General features: G+C 40.8%; 2 protein-coding genes across 3 annotated transcripts in view; one reads left to right on the forward strand and one right to left on the reverse strand.

The window, feature by feature from the left end:
* Positions 1 to 2,427: 2,427 nt before the first annotated feature.
* On the reverse strand, positions 2,428 to 4,736 carry tmem18 (transmembrane protein 18). Its single transcript, XM_076273103.1, has 5 exons — positions 4,559 to 4,736; positions 4,068 to 4,185; positions 3,747 to 3,801; positions 3,566 to 3,659; positions 2,428 to 3,377 (listed from the first exon to the last, which is right to left on the reverse strand). The coding sequence occupies exons 1-5, from the start codon at positions 4,649 to 4,651 to the stop codon at positions 3,276 to 3,278; spliced, it is 462 nt and encodes a 153-aa protein (XP_076129218.1). The 5' UTR covers positions 4,652 to 4,736; the 3' UTR covers positions 2,428 to 3,275.
* An 811-nt stretch (positions 4,737 to 5,547) lies between these two features.
* LOC143110212 (structural maintenance of chromosomes protein 6-like) overlaps positions 5,548 to 19,687 on the forward strand; it is a 34,747-nt gene continuing 20,607 nt past the window's right edge. Inside the window, exons 1-13 of one of the 2 annotated variants that reach the window (XM_076273101.1) lie at positions 5,548 to 5,616; positions 6,303 to 6,459; positions 6,569 to 6,686; positions 7,495 to 7,600; positions 7,968 to 8,104; positions 8,507 to 8,568; positions 8,680 to 8,760; positions 12,074 to 12,175; positions 12,931 to 13,050; positions 13,319 to 13,417; positions 15,382 to 15,528; positions 17,744 to 17,832; positions 19,463 to 19,627. In XM_076273101.1, coding sequence (XP_076129216.1) covers positions 6,319 to 6,459; positions 6,569 to 6,686; positions 7,495 to 7,600; positions 7,968 to 8,104; positions 8,507 to 8,568; positions 8,680 to 8,760; positions 12,074 to 12,175; positions 12,931 to 13,050; positions 13,319 to 13,417; positions 15,382 to 15,528; positions 17,744 to 17,832; positions 19,463 to 19,627 — 1,367 coding nt within the window. In that variant the 5' untranslated portion in view covers positions 5,548 to 5,616; positions 6,303 to 6,318. Of the gene's footprint in view, positions 5,617 to 5,668; positions 6,460 to 6,568; positions 6,687 to 7,494; positions 7,601 to 7,967; positions 8,105 to 8,506; positions 8,569 to 8,679; positions 8,761 to 12,073; positions 12,176 to 12,930; positions 13,051 to 13,318; positions 13,418 to 15,381; positions 15,529 to 17,743; positions 17,833 to 19,462; positions 19,628 to 19,687 lie in introns of those variants that run through there. The other variant, XM_076273102.1, reaches the window with a different exon arrangement.

The raw sequence follows: 19,687 nt of genomic DNA on the forward strand, positions 1-19,687 counted from the left end.
AAACATTATGTTTAACATTAGGCTGCTCTGAGTTATCAGAAGGGTTTCGGAACATCCGAGTGTTCTAAGAGGCCTTACGGATTCTACCACGAAAGCCAAAGAGGCCTTCGCCTCCTCCTATGTGTGCTGACCACAGGACTGGAGAGGAACCGCAGGCCACATGACAGCAGCAGGCCCTGATAGGCCCACCTTTCTCAAGAAGCAGCGCTATGCCGCATCTCTACTCCTAAAAGGCATCTCTCGTGACCTGCGGTTCAGTGAGGAAATACGATACATAGCCAGAACTCCACTCCCCAGCGTAGTGACAACGGGAGGTCTAGCTCGCCAAGACGGGCGCCGCTCAAATCATCCAACTTGGGAGTCACAAGCGGCCAGTAGGGTAGGGTGGGGGGGGGGGGGTGGGGGGGGGTCTCACCGCTGTCGGACCCAGCAGGCTCAACCCTCTCCCAATTACGCTCCCCACCTGCACCTGCTGGAGCGGACATGTCCGAGCAGGACCTCCGTAAATGTCAGCTCGTGTTATACAGCCGCACATGTCCAAAATGGCATTACTTATAGCTGTTAAATATTTACAAGGTGTGACAGTTCTGACAGTGCATGGGCCGCACCATGGAGTGGAGGGGGAAATAAAACACTTTGTAAGTAAACATGTGGACGCACAGCTGGACTCAGGGGGAGCTGTATCTTCCAGAGATAAGAGATGAATGTTGAATGAAATATGAAGAGAAGATAAACTCAGTCTATTTAGACATAACTGATGCCTAGGGAGAGGGCAGACATGGTTTCCTCTGTTGTGGAATGTTGGCTTAAGACACAGACAACATGATAACCTGTAGTTTTTTTTTTTTAAATGAAAATAAAACATACGGTTCTGGAATGCTCTTAAGAAGCATGACCTGCAAAGCCTCGGTGTGAGCTGAGATCTACTGCTCCATCCGACCAATGAAAATAAGCGCAATGATGCTTCTGACTACTTTAGTTACTTGCAAATAAATATTTAATCAAAATACAATGATAGTATACCTTTTTACACTTCCTGAAGAGCAATCCATAGCCTTGCTAGGTGTTGAGGATGCTTTGGCACCAGAAGTAGAGTAGTGGTCAAATGTCCACTGCCCTTGTCAAATGTCAGGGCAGGATACTGGTGCCATATTGACCTAAAGGGACAATTTTGTCTTGTTGTTGCTCAGCTGTACACTGTATGTGATTTTTTTCTCTTTAAATGGCTTACAACTGGATCAGTCAAGTGTTTCTTTAATTGAATAAAGACAAAACAAGAGAAGAGATTTGTGTTAGTAAACACCTTGGTTCTCAAGCTATAAAAACCAAGTTGGACAAACTTGGCAAAAAGAATCACCAAACAGTCTTTCATGATGTCAAAACAATCTAGTCGGAATCAAGGCTTTGGTGTCCCAAAAAAAAAAGAAGCTTATCCATGCTTTTAATGTCTGGTAGGGTGGATGACTGGAACTAGCCTGGCCTCTGCCTGCCTACGTACTTTAGAGAGTCTGGTTTCCAGGCTAGACTGGAACAGCTGCAGCTCATTCAGAATAATGCTGCTAGAACAGAGACCAGGACACACTTCTCTTAAAATCATTACTTTCAGCTATCCACAGAAAAGTTTAAAAGTGCTTTTCTGCTTTGAGGATTGGTTCAGGCCCAGAATACATGTCTGAATATGACCTGAGCAGAGAGTGGTAGAGAAAACAGAGTGGTGACACTCCCATAAGAGACAGTGGAAAAAATGGCAACGCTTTTCCATGCCTTGCATTGATTACGCTCTCTAGCATCCAGAAATACATCCCACCCTCCTGTGATTCAGCTCTTCAGCAGTTTTTTTGGAACTTTTCATCGTGTGGCGACGACATCAAAGAGTATCGCAACTCTCTTTCTGAACCTGAGGATAGGGCTCCCAGATCCATGAACTAAGCTTAGTCCAAACTATAAACAAATTGAAGAATTTAGCAGTTTTGTTACTGCATGAATCAAACTGCCATTATGTGTGAATGTAGTAGCAATTCGTAAAATTATTCTTAAAAACTCTCTTTTCACATGCCTATGAGCTCTAAAACTTAATTTAAACTGACGTCTCAGACTAACAGCTCTGTTGTGGACTTAATCAAGGTGCTCCAAAAGACGTAAAACTCGGGCTACTTTTACAATACTTTGAACTGTCTGTAAATTTTGACTCTCTTCTCTTTTGATCACTACTTATCACTACTTTGTTGATTTTCACTCAAGTACTTTGTCTTTATTTTTCTTTTGAGTGTCCCTTTTGCTTTCACTCACGTGAAGCACATTAGTTGCCTCTGCGTGTGAAACTCTCCTGAAGAAATAAAGAACCATGACAAAAAAAAATTGCTACATAAAAAAAATGTCCATTAATCTTGGCATTTGAGTGAAGACAGAAAATAGACAGAAAACTGATTTTCAGAGTTATTGTAATTTATTATCATAGTCCCATAGAGACAAATTCAGAAATTTTGCTTATGTACAACAACTGCAGTAATGTTCCAAGCAAATGTCCCCAGTATCAACTAAAGAAATAAATAAAAAAGGCATGCATTCTATAAAAAAAAATACATTTGCATATTCATGAAAACAGTCCACCACCAAGAGTGACAATATGCTACATTTTTCATCAATCCATATAGCAGACCAACAGAGCTCACTGCACCGAGCTAGGACTTTGTACGCCCCCTATTGATGGATCTCTGTAAATGCATGCTTAGTATTCTGCTCTTCCAGTAAGACACAATAATAATACTGCGTCTTTGAGTTCTGAAAGCAGACCACACGGGAGGGCGGATGTGGTAAAATTCGGCAGTGGAGCAAAGTAAAGTGTGCATTTGAACACACGCAAAACAACAAAAAAAACCTCACCCTCTGTCCCACAAAAAACAACACACCCACACACATACCCTCTCATTTGGTCTCTCGCACGCACACACACACACATGCACGCAATAGTGATCACCTAAATCTGACACATAAATAAAGTAGGCCTTCTCTAAACATAGGCCTCTGAATATCTTATCAAGGCTGCCAAGGCTTCACTGTGGTGCCAGGATTCAGTTCCACAATCATCTTGTACTTGCTCAGTCCTGATTAAAGAGACCATGGTTGTAGGGAACAAAATACAAACTGACTGACATTGAAAAAGATGTATGGTGTGTAGGCGACACCACACCAGTGTGTGAAACTTGGGTCATGCCAGCGGTCGTTTCTGTGAGGGCCGGTTCCAGAGAGTGCCTCAGTGGCTGTCTGAGTCTGAGTTACTGCGTCTTCTTCTGGCTCTGCTGCCGAGCTGCTTTCCTCTTCAGTTGCAGGGTCTTCAGCTCAGTCATGGTGCAGAAGGTACGATACACCCACACACCCTGGAGAAACACACACACACACACACAAACACACACACACACACACACACACACAGTACTCAAACATTATTCTGAAAAAGCATTTCAATCAGAGCTTCAGATGGAGAGAACTGAGAAGAAATGCTTTCACTTTTGGAGGGTTACCTCAGGAAGGTAAATAACCACTACTAAACTTAAACCAAACTCACCACAATGATGATGGCATTGAACAGAAGAGGGACTGAGTACACCAATGAGATGAACATTCCTTTGGAGTCGAAATACTGGAACTTGGAGAACAAGCTAAAGTAGAACGGCACAGGGAATTGTAAGTGTAATTTGAGACAGGATGTGGAAGAGGTTTCAAACTGACTGTTTAGAGACACTCACCTCCAGTTCATAGCAGCAAGCTCATTCAGATACTCTGCACTGGCCACCATTCCAACTGTATGTCAAATTGGAGTACAGGTTATATTCAGAGCACAAACTCAGGTTTACAAACAAGTTTTAGGCCATTTCAAACTAGTGTAATGGTACATTTAACAAAGTGAAGTTCACCATGTCATTAACCCATTAGTAGTGTGCTGGGGGGTTACGGAGTAAAGGCAGGAAAGACCGACAAGGGTCAACACCTGCCAATCAATCAGTGTCATACCTTCAGACACTCATCATGGTCATTCGGAGACAGTAATAGTCGGGAGATTGACTTACCCATCATTAAGAACAGACATATCTGAAGACGGTAGTATTTGCAGGTAAATAGTGTGGAGATAAAACAAAATGCATGGAACGCGAGGAGACCCATTAGCCATGGCTCAGTCCACTGGATCTGAGAAAGAAATAAAACGGAAATAAATGCGTGAAATGGAAAGTAGATAAACATTGTCAGGTTATACATGTTAACTAACTTGTTAACATGTTAACAAAAACAATCAAAACAGATAGCTACTTGACCAAACTAACGTTACTGCTTTGAACAAATTGACAACACAACAAGTACTGTTCGTCCACCGTCCACTGATTTTAAAATTAATTCTTTTTCGAATATCGAAGAATGACACTAATCTGGTTTAAGATCTTGCTATATACCTTCATTTAAAAAAAAAAAAAAAAAAACACGCATCGTAGCCTGTCGGCCCAAGTTACCTGAACCGACGGCATAATGGCCATACGTTACAAACATATTGCTAGTGTGCACTTACGGTTTGCAGGAATGTCCATATAGAAGTGACCCTTAAGTTGCTGAAGGCATCAAGGGGAGCAGAGCTCATATTTTGTGCTTTAGATCCTGTCATTTTACAAATAAAAAAGGCTAAAGGCTGATGCGCAAAGTTCCCACGACTGCTTCCTACTTCCGTGTTCTTCCTCGTCAAGTGAAATGCTGATATTCCCATCAAGTGGGCTTTACTGTCACCCAGTGGAGGGCACACAGTATTACAGTTGAAATCAAAACCTAATCAAAACCTCTTTTTTGACAAGCACGGGCATTTTTGACAAGTCTGGAAATTGCTTATGCCAACCAAGGAGTTTATTGTCCAATTTCCTTATTAATATAAGAGGGGTCTAAAGACATTCCTATTCAACATATACTTAGTTGTTTAAGCGCTTATGTGTTATGGTTTATATAATGTTGTTTTATTTTAATTGGGCTGTTAATTAATTTGACATTATTGTTTATTATTGATATTCTCCTTAATGTAGTCTTAGCATGTTATTGTTTTATATTATTGATTGAATTGACATTATTGTTTTTATTATTGCCTTTCCCCTTTTTTACATTGCTTTTTTATTAGGCTATTGATTGAATTGATATTATTGTGTACTACAACTATTCTCCTTACTATATTTGACCTAGATTTTAATCTGTTCCCTGTTCATTTTTAAATATTATTATGTTGTTTTGTATTTATATGTCGCTTTGGACAAAGGCGTCTGCTAAATCCATAACCATAACCATAACCATAACCATAATATATTTGTGCTTGGATAACTCGATGCCGATATATAATCCATAAAATAAGATCTGTAATTTACATTTTTCTCTATTTTTTAAAATTAAAATTTGGTGTTTTAATCACCCTATAAATCTTCCAGGACAAAATAAAAATAAAAATAAAGTCAAAATCACATAACATGTGCAACCAGCTCTGATTGGCAAAGATTATTGATAGGCGGGGCACAGATGATGACATTGTGGTTTGACGTTGCACGCGCGGGAATGGACGAGAGGACGGACTCTGGACAACTGGATTCCTACCAAGTAAACTCTTGTGTTCCTGAAATCTGGTTTAAACAAGATTATAAATGAACTTTGAAGAGATTAAGTTTGTGTCTATATTGACAAGGTCTAACGTTGCGATTAGTCAATGTCAGCTAGCTAACGTCATAACACATCACGGCTAGTGCAGTTAACGTTAACGTTAGCTAAATCGGCTAACGTTTGGTAAATCGGCAAACAAAAAACTCAGTCATATTAACGGACACAGGCTCGTGTATTCCTAGTTAAACCTAAGGGTATGCTATGATACGTTTGCGTTAGATCTATAAGTTAACTGCCCAAGTCTAGAAGTTAAGCGTACGACGCTGACTGATTTCCATGGAAAATATGCTTGGAGACTTGGCATTGTGGTGTTATGTAAAGGTGTATATTTGGAAATATCACAATTGATAAGTGTCTGTTTACACGTCCGTTTAGTTTAGACAAACTAATTTTTACCTCTGTTGAAGTTGTGTCTGTTTGCTGGCTTAGGTTGTCAGTTCACGTTATGATGGTTTGCTGTGCTTTACGGGCTTAGCTGCTACCCAAGTTGTTGGGGCACCACCACTGTCAGGGGAGTTTTCCGGAGAAACGATTAGCGTACATCCTATTTGACAGGAACTGAGATCACAACAACGACTACTGAATTGTCAACGTTAACCAAGTAACACATTAATCCTCACCAACAGAGCAATTTGCGTAAAGATGTCCAAACGGAAAAGTAAGTCTACGGGAGAGAGCCAGCACAAGAGGTCACGGTCTTCTCAACCAGAAGTATACGACGATGAAGACTTGGAGTTTCCAACAATTTCTCAACTTGAAGCTGACCCCGTGTCTTCAGTCTCCGTACGTCTTTCAAACGAATCAACTTTGCGAATTACATTATGTTGCATGTCATCTATTGTCTTGCACTCTGTCGACTGTATTTTTGACGTAAATTGACTTGTTTGTTTAGACGACGGGAGATGTGGGCATTATAGAGAGCATCACACTGAAGAACTTCATGTGCCACGCACATCTTGGCCCCTTCACGTTCGGACCGAATGTCAATTTTGTGGTTGGGAACAATGGAAGTGAGTGAGGCCTTCTCTTTATCCGCCTTTTCTCTCATTGTCGTCTTGTAACCCTCACATGTACTTCTGTCATGTCACACACGTGATTGTTAATGGCCTATTTGTGTGATTTTCATGTGCCATGTACAGGGTTTTATGTACCATGTTGAGTTAACGGGATAATATGTATCAGCTGTTGCAAGGCACTTTGCATTCAATTCAAGACATGGGATTCTTTGGCACTGACCAGATTAGTCCTAGTAGACGTGGTGGAAATGTAGATACATCTCTGCTTAAGTGTGAATGTATATACATTTTTATTTTAGAACATTGCATCCTAATGGCTTAAATGAGGAATTGGAAATGTCTTGTTTTTTGTGGTAGGATCAACGTAAAGTTTTATTGTATCAATGTACAGTAGGCCTACAGTATGTGCCCATGCATCTCCATAACATGATTGGTGATTTACTAGGCCATTGGCCACTGATTAGAATATGCACCTATACAGGACCTATTTAGGGTGGCTTAGCATGCACTACTCTTTGCAGTAAGGAAAGTCAAGGATTAAATTAAACATTTGCATTGCATTTGCCCTGGATATCTTTTTAAAAAATCTAACTTTTTGTTCCTCTGTGTGTAAGGTGTTGCTTACCCCAAGTTGGCAAATTATATATACCAACACACATATTTTGTATTGTTAAGTTGCGTTGCTGTGTTGCATAGTAGTGTCTGTGTTTGTGGGTCCGTGAACTGGTAATATTTGTCCGTGTATATGTGTTTGTGTGTGTGTATGTGTGCATCTTTATTTTGAGGCGTCTGTCCTCCTCAGGTGGGAAGAGTGCTGTGCTCACAGCCCTTATTGTGGCACTGGGGGGGAATGCTCAGACCACCAGCAGAGGCTCTTCACTCAAATGCTTCGTCAAGGAGGGAGAAAGGTGAATAAAAAGGCAGAGATGTTCTGTTTCCCTGTAACAATGGGCAACAGTAACAGACTAACCAAATCCAAGAACAAGCCTTGATTCTCAAAATGAAAGGCAAAGTCAGCTTTTGCATCATCGTTTTTGTTCACTTAAATGATTTGTCTGTCCTGATAGTAGTGTATGAGCTCATCTTCTAAGTATGTAGTATTTGTCTTAACTTATTATGTATAGAATAAAAATGTGACTCCAGTAATATATTATGTAAGATAATCTGGCAAATCCCATAACCCTAATGTTTCTAATTAGTGTGTGTGTGTATTTCTGACAGCTGCATTTGGAGTGTCAGCAGTGTCTCTTAAAGCACACATGTCTCTGTTCCCAGCTCTGCTGAAGTGTCCATCACGATAAAAAACAGGGGGAACGACGCCTTTAAGCCCGAGGTATACGGCGAGTCCATTATTCTGGATCTGCGCATCTCCAGTGAAGGCCTCAGGACGTATAAACTCCGCAGTAAAACCGGTAAAGGCGGCTATGCCCACAGACACAATCCATGAGAACCTCAGCACTTGTAGTTTCCAACATATTGAAGTAATACAATTTAGGAGTTCCGCTTTCTATCAGTTTTCAACGTACCCGGTACCCATTAAGCACTAAGGGGGTACCCAGTAGGTTAAGAACTGACAAAAAGGGTCAACAGACCTGGATAGAGCAATGCCAGGAGTCCATATCAGTATTGACAGTCTGTGTATCAGCAAAATCTTAGTTTGAAGCCATTATTTTCAGGTGGAAGAACTACATTGTGTTTTAACACTGCACTGACAGCTAGACTGACCAGTTTGTACTTGAGCTTTAGTTACAGAAGATTTATGTAGCTAAACTACATGTGTACCAACTTCAAGCAAAACATATTTTTTATACCAGGTCAGTTGATTTCCTCGAAGAAGGATGAGCTGATCTCTTTACTGGATTACTTCAACATACAGGTACTTGGGGATAAGACATCTTTATCAGTGCCATTGCTATATCGCTATGTTATCTCCGCTATGTCTGTTTCCTGATAACCGATTGCACTTCCTGTCGATTGTTGTGCCCAGGTGGACAACCCCGTGTCCATTCTAACTCAGGAGATGAGCAAGCATTTCCTACATTCTAAAGGGGAGGCGGATAAATACAAGGTAGAGCCTGAGCTCTGGCCAACACTTTTATTGCTTGAACATTGGGAATGGGATTTTTTGCTCAAATCAGATTTTTTTGTGTGTGTGATGTGTGTGTGGCTGTTCACATTGCTTTTATTAAATGTGGCAACAACAACAAACGAACACAGGCACAGCACGCAGCTAGCCTGACTGTGAATGACTGACTTCCTTTGTAGCTCTCTTCCATTTCCACTGAGTGATGCCATAAGCCACATCAGAGAGGGTGCTCCCCACTTCGCTGGTGCTCCACAGCCACAGCACCACACTCTTGGGGGCATGCTCATGAGCCCCCATGTTCATGCCCCCAAGACTGTAGCGCTATGGCTTCCTGCTACTCGAGCTAGGTGAAACCAATTGAAACAGAGATTTATGAGAATTGTGTTTTAACCAAGGACCAAAAGCGTCATACCCTGGAAATCCAGAGTTCTCGCGAAATCACAATGGAATTGTCTCTGCGAGACGCAGTGATGCATGTTACTTTTACCCCTTGCATCCCGTGGAACCAATCAAATCGGCGTATCTGATATAGGCGGGCCAGAGGCAAGCTAAACTGATGACGACAGCGCTGCAATGTTGGAGTTCAGTAAACATTGGTCGTAGTGTTATCCAATTGCGTCGAAGTCCGGATCCAAATACATGCTTGGTGCCGCCCCTCGAGTTGGGCCTACATTGTTCGTGACCAGACCCTTAATCTTAATCCCTTAATGTGGATTTTCCAGGCTAAAAGCGTCAGCTAATACATTTTAATCATAAACATGAAAACACATGAAAACTTCCTGCTGTAGTTCGATGTATGTTATACACAGCAGTGGTCATGCTTTTCTATGCATGTCCTTGTGAAGTTTGTATGTCCTTGTCAATGATTGTCCTTACTTTTTTTTGTCCTTCATTCTTTGTTTGTTCTTTGTTGTCCGTCAGGCCTCAACTACGGGTGGCACGGTTCACAAAATCTACGGTTCGGTTCGTATCACGGTTTAGGGTCACGGTTTTCGGTTCGGTACGGTTCTTGTTGTTATTTTTTCTTTTAATCTTTAACACTCCAGAAACATATTTCAGCATATAGCTTAATCATCCACAATTAGGCTAGAGTATTTAAAGAATAGTTATCATGTAATAATGCACAAACTGAATTTGACTTCACATAAAGCACATTATTGTCTGAGGAAACTTTAAGCTACAGTTGAGATTTTGATACAGCAAGAGGGAAGACATTGATAATTGCAACAATCTTTTCATTTATTTGGCATAAAAGGCAGAATGTGTACTATTGCCATCTGCAGGAACGTATGCCCATTTTTGGCACACAAAGAAAGAAAGTGTAACTCTTGCAGCTTAAATTAAATTCTTAAATTAAAGTGCAGTATTTGGAAACATAAAGTTCTTATCTAAAGTAAAAGTGCCACTGTAATATTTTAAATATTAAAAAACATGCTGGCTAGTGGCTATCAATAAATGCAATCCATCGGTGGTGAGAGCTACGTGGGCCGTGTCGGACAATTCTTTGACAAGTTTTTCTCGTGTCTCGTCGTATAGTTTTGGAACTACAGAGGTGCCGAAGTGTCGGCCGGAGGGAATGTTGTAGCGGGGCGTATTTTCATCAACTGACGAAATCCTTCACCCTCAATCACACTATATGGCATCATATCTTTTGCAATAAACATCCCGATTGCTTTCGTTATGGCCATTGCCCTGGCCGAGTTATCACTGAGAGGCTGCTTAAATGCTGAGGACAGAAGTTGTTGGGTAGCCTGCGGCTCTTTCTTCCTTAAACTGTCTACAGACACATTGGGGTGACGTCTTTTCATATGACCTAGCATGTTCGAAGTGTTGCCAAGAGCATACTGAACACGTGTTGCACAATGTTTGCACACAGTCGCAGTCTTTTCTGTCGTCTTAACTCCTCTATCATAGGTAACCTCAAATCCGAAATGTTCCCACACACCAGACCTATAAGAGGCTGGCGCATCCTGCAACTCCGGGCAGTCTTTGTCTCTCGCACTTGCCATTTCTAAAGACTCAGTCGCGCGCAGCACTCAAAACTATACTCCTACTCTCGCGCGAAAGGGAAACACATTGTCACATGGAAATCAATTGCGCATGCCATAACTAGCCTGAACCGTAGGACCGTACGACGAACACACACTCCGAACCGTGACATGCCATCCGCACGGTTCGGAGCATTTTTCAAAAACCGTGCCATCCCTAGCCTCAACAAAAGACCACCTTCAGCATTCACTCCGCATTACTCCCAGCGCAAATGTCTATTAAAGGCGCAGTCAGGGATTTTATGTGATTTAAAGGGCATAACATTTTTGTCACATTCAGCACTCCTCTCATGACCTCTAGCTACTCATTCTGTGAGTACACTGTAAAAAAAAAAAAACGTCTATATAGGCAGCCCAGGCTCCGAAAACTGGAAACAAACTAAGTGAGGGCAGCCTGCCCCCCAAAGAAAACAAACCCTGTGTGGAGTTTCTCTGGCAATACTGATTTCTCTGGTGTGTATCGTTTGGTCCTTGGTTAAAATATAATGTTTGGTTTTTTGCACAAAAGCATCTGCTAATGAATGTAAACATAAGCACAAACAAACGCGACTTTCTTGCGAAATCCCTGACTGTGCTTTTAAGATTGACATAAAAGTCCCATGAAATACGATAACTATTCAGACTGCGGTCGCATTGCAAAAAAATGAAAAGAAATCACGCCTGTATCTGATTTAGTACCACATATAGAAGTGGCCCAAATGAGAATGGAAAAAGTCAGATTTTATGTGACTTGCACTGTTCACACTGTTTTGACATCATCAGATATGTGTCACATCAAGTGAATAAGTCTGGTTTGGCCTTGAAATGTGAACCTAGCCATAACAATGTCTATATGGCCAATTAGGATGTCTTAGGATGCTGTGACCATATTGCATACTGTGTCGGCTGTTTTGCCTGTGAAGGTCATAGTTGTTAGTTTATTCAGAAGTCAGTAAGTCGGTCACCACAGCAGTCAGTAAGTCAGGCATCATTGTCAGTGTGTTTGATGTGAGATCAGCGTATTGATTTGGGCGGTAAAGAATGCTCTTGTGGAGCACACTCCAGCTGCTGAACTGGTTGTGTTGTAGTTCTTTATGAAGGCCACTCCAGCTGCTGAACTGGTTGTGTTGTAGTTCTTTATGAAGGCCACTCCAGCTGATGAACTGGTTGTGTTGTAGTTCTTTATGAAGGCCACTCCAGCTGATGAACTGGTTGTGTTGTAGTTCTTTATGAAGGCCACTCCAGCTGATGAACTGGTTGTGTTGTAGTTCTTCATGAAGGCCACCCAGCTGGAGCAGATGAACGAGGATTATGACTACATCATCAAGACCCAAGGTCTCACCCAGAACACCGTGGATCAGCATGAGGAGGTCAGACCCTGATTCACAAATGTCCTTTAACATCACTTCACTCATGTCCTTTAACATAACTTAACATCAAGTCAGAAATAGACCTCTGTATAGATAGTATTGAGGTATTTTATTTTGTGGACTTTGATGTATGAATTTCTTTGATGACTACGCAGTAAATAGTATGATATACTAATAAAATAACATTACTTCAATTACACAGTCATTCAATTAACTGAGTAATTATGTAATGAACTAGGTAAATTATAGAATTTTTTATAACTCTAAAAGTATTTCTCCTTCTGGAGTCTTCCCTGGTTTAGAGTTAGTCAGCCAAGCAGTGTTTTGTCTTTGACACTCCCATGTAACTTGAGCCAACAGTTGACTTTTAAACTTAAACTAATATGTTTTGCCCATTTCAAAACAAAACACACCAAGATAATGCACTGCAAATACTGCTTATCTAACCAAGTGTTATTAATCTTATATTAAAATCTGCTTTCTCGTAAAATCATTTGACTTAATTTAAGACGTCTCATCATAAAAACAAGCAAATTTGCCTGCCAGTATGTTAAGCAGCAAATTTGTCTTGATAAGATGCTTTAAAATAAGTAAAAGTCCTATAAAATTTAATCAAAATGAGAGAACGCTAGGTAGGTCTTTATACAAAAAATAATACCAACTAGTTTTTGTGTCTTTATATAAGATTAATAGCACTTGGTTATATTTGATGTGTTGCATTGTGTAAGTCCACTTCTCTGGTCTGCCTGCCCTAGACTCTGGAGGAGCTGAAGAGAACATTTAAGGAGAAGGAGGAGAAGTACAAGGGTTTGTCCTCGCTGGAAGAAATGAACAAAAAGCTAGACAACCTCAAGAACCAAATGGCCTGGGCGTTGGTTAGTGACTCATTTAAACACACGCGGCACACTAATGCCCTTAAGCATAACAGTAGTGCGGCATTGTTTAGAGGATTTAGGTGTTCATGACCAGTCAGCAAAAGCTGTGAAGGTGACCTTTCAAATTACATAGTATACAGTTAGCTCATCCATTGGGTAATTCTCTGTGTCTCATAATGTACTGTAACTGGATGGTTAAAGGTTAATGGCATTAGAGACATTTTTATTGTTTATATATTTATTTGTTAAAAAGTGTGTGTTTGTGTAGGTTAATGAAATGGAGAGGGAGCTAGGCCCTATGAGTGATCGAATGGAGGCTGAAGAGAGGTCAACACCGAAATATGACCAGAAGGTTGCAGAATGGAAGGTATCTTTTTTGTTGCATGGTTATGGTTATGGGATTTGGCAGACGCTTTTCTCCAAAGGGACTTACAAAAAAAAAAAAAATACAATAGCTAAATTAACAATAAAAAGTTGGTAAGACTACATTAAGGAGAATAGCAATAATAAACAACAATGTCAATAAATCAATAGCCTAATGTAAATAAACAATGAAAACAAACAAATTCTATAATATAATACACACTTAATTAAGTGCATACTAAACAGACCCAACAGACTTGAAAGACCCAAAACTATCAGAGGAATGGAGAGGACTCATTCCACCAACAAGGAACCACTGAGGAAAAGTCTTGGATTTTACATTTCAAGTATCTCAGAAGAAAATATGTATCATAATGATTACATTCGACTACAACCACAAAACCCATTCAAGAATCTTTCCCAAATCTTGTCAAAGTCTTCTGGTGTAAAGATGGCTTTAATTGACCCGTCACTTACTCCACAGTTTCAGTGATGTAAATCCCATCTCCTAACCTGTGCCTTAAAAACAGCCATCACCGAAAAATGTCTACTGTCACATGATCCAGGGCTAATGATGACTTCTTCAAAACTCAGACACAGGGATGTTCCTAGCTTTAAGCCCTGTTTTAAACACGCGTACAGTAATTTCCTGTGTATTCGCCACATTGTGTATAAACCACAGGACGGTGTTTTATGCAAGTTAAAAAACAAAAGCATATTAATACCATATTAACTGCCCCAGTGTATTAGCCTCATAGCTAAAGAAATTTAGCAAAATCAATGTATAAACCTCAGCTTATACAGTGGGGAGAATAAGTATTTGAACCCATGCTAAAGTTGACTAAAAAGAAAAATATAAAAACATCTGTTAGAAATTGTACTTAATGCCTTTAATTAAAAAAAAAAAAAAAATCCAATAATAGTAAAAATCCAACCTTTAAGGACACCAATTTTCTTAGTGAATGAAGAATTTGTTGTAGAGTACCCGAGTGGTGAAGGAGAAATCAGGCCGAGACAGCAGGTTTAAGAGGGCCCACGGTGTTTTATTTACAACGTGCAAAAAATAATAAAAAAATACAGTCCACTTCCTATCCGACACTCGGTCGCCCCCGACGTGAAGTAAAACGAAAAAGACAAACAAAACATTTAACAAACCCGAATAGCTAAGGTCTCTTATGGCTAGGCTACATGCCACTATATAATCAGACCTGACCGCAGGACTCACACCAGCACCTTACCGCGCGTCACGAAACTTTGAACCCCCGCATAGAGAAAAGCCGGCGTTTAAATGGCCAATTAACTAATTACTTCCGCCGACACCAGCGAAGTCTAAACACCCAAAACGGGCACACCGCCCCTACCTGGCGGACATCTAAAGCATACATCATTACATCAAAAGTTACCATAGCACAACCCCCAAAAACACATGATCCAATATTAAGCAACATTCCTCGCGCGCAAAGGAACGCGCCCAACATATAGAACACGCACAAATCATGAAATTGACATAACATACATCATTAATTAAATAATAATCAAATAATCATAGTGCGATGTGCTGCTGAGGCGGCACATCGTCACAGAATGTATTGTAAATAAATAAATGTTCTTCCTTAAATTACAGGGGCAATAAGTATTTGACCCCTATGTTAAATTCCCATAGAGGCAGGCAGATTTTTTATTTTTAAAGGCCACTTATTTCATGGATCCAGGATACTACGTATGCATCCTGATAAAGTTCCCTTGGCCTTTGGAATTAAAATAGCCCCACATCATCACATACCTTCACCATACCTAGAGATTGGCATGGTGTGTTTTTCAGTTAGCCTATTAGCTGGTTTGATTAGCATTGAACCCAATGAGCATTTTAGTCAACTTTAGCATGGGTTCAAATACTTATTCTCCCCACTGTAGTTGGGAAATTACGGTATAAAGCTGTAGCTGTTGTAATGATCCTGTTTTGCGTAGGCAAAGGTTGAAGAAGCAGAGAGGAAGTACCGCGAGCAGCATGAGCAGCTGGAGCAGGTGACTGAGCGTCTGCAGCAGCTGCAGCCGCAGGGTACCCAGCTGCGTAGTGATGTCCAGGAGCGCAACCGAGCAGTCAAGGCTGTAGAGGTAACACACACACACACACACACATACACACACACCAGAAACATTGGCCAGTTTCCCATACACTGATAAAGACTAAAAGCTTTTTTTCAATCGATTTTCATCACAAAGTCTAACTAAAGCTTGCCTATTAACTGCAAATTTTAGGGCTGCAGCTGTCTTTTTTTTGGAATCGTGCATTCTACCGATTTTCTTTTTTTTTTTTTTTTTATTAATTGATCAATCGAGGAATTGGATTTTAAAAAAAATCTGCTTTATTAAGTGCAATTTCTTAATATGCACAACAAATGTCATGCTGTAAAGTAATGGAGTGTGTGTGTGTGTGTGTGTGTGTGTGTGTGTGTGAGGGACAGAGATGAGTTTGATTGTGATGAGGACTTTTTTGGTGTATTGCTCACTTGCAATTTAACATGAATTAGTTTACTACTTTAAGTTTCCACAACTTAATATCATATCAACTCACGACATTAGGCTACAGCTGCTAAAAATGCTGTAGACCTACATTCTAATTAGCGCAAGTATCATTACATACATCATACATTAAATCATCATACATCAATGTTGCCTTGTGTCGGCTATGCTTGGTGAGCTGGTGTTAACAACTGGATGCCTTCGGCTCAGATGTTGAATCATCGTTGATGTGCTGTTATGGTATGCCAGTTCTGCTTTGCACATTGCACCTTGTTGTCTTGTTTGATATTGATCCAAAACTTTGGACATTCTCTGCCTTTTTTAAATCAGATGTAAATCAGGTTACTAGGCCAAGTATACTTGCGTATACAAGGAATTTGGTCTCTGCATTTAACCCATCTGTGAATTAGTGATACATACAGAGCACACGGTGAACATACAGTGTGGTGAAGCACACAATGAGCACACAATGGATTTTCCATTAGACTTGTAAATCCGTTGCCCGAGTTGGAAAGTGTAAATTACCCAGCTTTCTTGCGTCATTTTGCGCAGGCACGCCCACTTTACCTCGGAGTACTTGAGGGTACCCCGAGGTGGACGTACGACCTTACTACAAACATGGCTGCGCCCATAGTTGAGTTTAGATGACATGTATTTTTTTGCATATGTATCGTAACACCCCCAATATCTGAAAGTGGTGTGTCTTAGGTATAGGCTCAATCCAAACCCATAGGGTACAGTTGTGAACTCCTTGCCTGGAAGCCAGTCCGAACTTGGCCCCGGCCACAAAATTTGAGTTCGGGAAGTTCGGTCTGGACTCGTTCCATTGACGAGCCTCTTTGAATATTATTTAGAAGATGGATATGTTGGCCACTAGGATTCACGGTAGGCTATTTCCTTGGTCTGATTGGTTAGGTCTATCCAATTGTGTGCAGAGGCATTATCCCCCCTTTATCGGTTGAAACACGCCCCGTAATCACATCCCAACACTCCGATTCCAATTCTGAATAAAATTTTAAGTATGGCTACGTCAGGCTAGTGAACTCTAGATCCATACGGTATTTAAATTGGGGCCCTAGGTGTAGGCTCAATTCAAACCCATTGGGTATGGTGGTAAGCTCCAGATTGGTTTGCCTTTCTTCCTTCTACATCCATTTGTGTCTTTAATAACCTGTGAAGCCAAAGACAAATTTCTACATTTGTGGACTATAAACATTATTATTATTATTATTATTATTATTATTATTATTAATTGTTATCACCCGGAGAGAAGAAATACTCTTTTCTGATTGGCTGGCGGGTGGCCTTTAATTCTGAATAACAGGACACCGTTCCATATCAATGCTTGAATGGTATGAATGGTAACTATAACAACCATAGTAGGACGACTGTTGCAGCGCTCTACAATCTTTTGGTTGCAGGCTTCCCAACAATGGAATCAACTGTAAACAAGCTAACCGTCCATGCTAAAGTTGTACAACAAGCTGAATAGTGAGCTTCTTTTTAAACAGAACCGCGTGTTTACAGTGTTTACAGTGGCAACAGGGTGATAAGCGGGATAACGGCCTTCGAGGTGTGTCCAGTTATACGGAATTAATGGACTTGGGCGGAGGCAGTTTTTGCCCCTCGCCCTTGTCCATTAATTCCGTATAACAGGACACCTCGGCGGCCGTTATCCCTTACTTATTATTATTATTATTATTATTATTATTATTATTATTACAGGGATTAACTCCAAACCCACATTGGTTTCTGCATTGCAGTCTGTTTGCCTTTCTTACGTCTTTTGTGACCACCTTGTCTTCAGGCTAGCAGCCACAAGCTGAAAACCAATCAGCGGGACTTGGAGAAGGACAAAGAGCAGCTCACCAAGCGCATAGATGAGCTCAAACTCAGGTGAGAGGGTGACCACAGGTGTGTAAAACTCTATCAGGTGTGTCGTGTGTGTGTGTAGGTGGCTTTGGGATGTCAGGTGGATGTTGACTAGGCACTGAAAAATATTGTGGGTATTTGTGTTGTTTGTGTGTTGTGTAAATATCATTTAAATACAAACATATTGCATATGTACAATGTTTATTATTATACATTAGCGTATTGTGCGTATAGTCTGTTAATTGTCGGAAGTAATTGGCAGTTACTATTTAAGGAGTAGACCTAAAAACAGGAAATGTTGCACTCTATTGCTTTTGTTCATAGAAACTAGTGCAATTGCAGCACAGGTGCATCCTGCTCCTAATTGTTTTTTTTTGTTTTTGTTTTTCAAAACTGTTGACATATTTTTGTGTGTGTGTGAATTAACTGTTATTGAAAGTTTCTGAAGATAAACAAAACTAAAACACAAACATTGACTGTCATCACAGTAAAAACAAAAATCAAATACGTCGGCAGTGAACAAAGCAAGGCAAAGCTGCTGGCAACATATTGCAGATCGGGTAGCCTAAATGCCTAAAGGTAAAGTTTTATTTCCACATGTTCTTCAAATATGTGTTACGGAGGATTAATAGCTTGCGGAATGTCTGAAATGAGTTGAAATAATTAAATTGCCTATTTTGAGTTCATAGAAATGCCTACAGATGCAACACAATTTAGAAGTGGGCATATAGATTACAGTAATAGGATAATTGAATGTTTAAGTAGCCCCCATTGACTAATTTAATGTATGCCTAATCCTGTGAACATTTCAGATGCAACACCATTGCCAAACGCACATGGCAGCAGGTGAAAATGAAACACAAACACATTATTCAGAATAGTGGTTTATAGTCATAGCTTGCATTAATATTTCTCAATTATGAAAACATGTAGGCCTAGTATGCTTATAGCCTTCGCTTGGCCTCTGTTTTACAACAAGAAAACGGTGTCTTTAAACACTGTAAGGCACCAGAGTGTTTTACAGTAGCAGAGGAGTTGGCCATCGCAAATAATAGTGGAAGGCCGATTATGGAAGCGGTTGAGGGAGGCATTCGGTCGGATTCTGGTGCTTTGGAAATGTGTAGCCTTTATGTGCAGGGTAGGCTACAGTAATATGACATTCAATTCAACAAGTTTGTTAAAATGGTGATTTTAATTTATTAGGCCTACTGTACGCTATGTCCGATTTATTTTAGGCTATTCTTGCTCAGATGTTCAGCATCACCGATTAGATGGAATACATGAATGTCCACGTAAGGGCATTGCTATGACGGGTGACATTAGAGACTTCTGCCTAGATCATCTGACAAAGATAACGAATTCCTTCGGCTGACAATCTATATCTTCATAGAGAATATCGTCCGGGTATATAACATATAACATCGGGAAGTTACGCCACACGTGATCAAGTTACTCTCGAAGTTACCCAGATAAGCCAGTAACCCCGCTTCGTAGTACAGGCCCCTGATCTTTAAATGCCTGTCCGTACACTTTCTTTTGTTGTGGTTATTCTAACATCAGGCAGGCGTGGGCGGCCGACAGCCAGGCTCGCCGGTGTCGAACAGATGATCTCTAAACGCTGATCTCTGGCCGTACACTTTTGTTGTCGTTCCAGCATCAGCACGGCATCTGCGGCGGACAGCCAGGCTCGCGAGGCGCGTCTGGCGGGGCTGCAGCTGGAGCTGGAGGACCTGGCGCACCGCGACTCCACGCTGACCCAGCAGCTGGACCAGTTCCAGCAGGCCGTCGCCGCCGCCAAGGACAACCTCGACAAGATGAGGTCAGGGCTCTCTACCGCCGCAGACTCGAAGTCTCGCACCCAGGGAATGAAACATTCAGG

This window comes from Alosa pseudoharengus, unplaced genomic scaffold (assembly GCF_046254945.1).
Source record: "Alosa pseudoharengus isolate Yale_2024_CS ecotype anadromous, Long Island Sound unplaced genomic scaffold, YU_APseudo_1.1 YU_APseudo_1.1_scf_7, whole genome shotgun sequence".
Classification (NCBI taxonomy): domain Eukaryota; kingdom Metazoa; phylum Chordata; class Actinopteri; order Clupeiformes; family Clupeidae; genus Alosa; species Alosa pseudoharengus.

Coding starts and splice junctions, on each gene's coding strand:
- tmem18 (XM_076273103.1), bottom strand. CDS start 4,651: ATGACAGGATCTAAAGCACAAAATATGAGCTCTGCTCCCCTTGATGCC. Junction 3,802..4,067: donor ATGTCTGTTCTTAATGATGG/GTAAGTCAATCT, acceptor TTTGACATACAG/TTGGAATGGTGGCCAGTGCA. Junction 3,378..3,565: donor TCAATGCCATCATCATTGTG/GTGAGTTTGGTT, acceptor GTGTTTCTCCAG/GGTGTGTGGGTGTATCGTAC.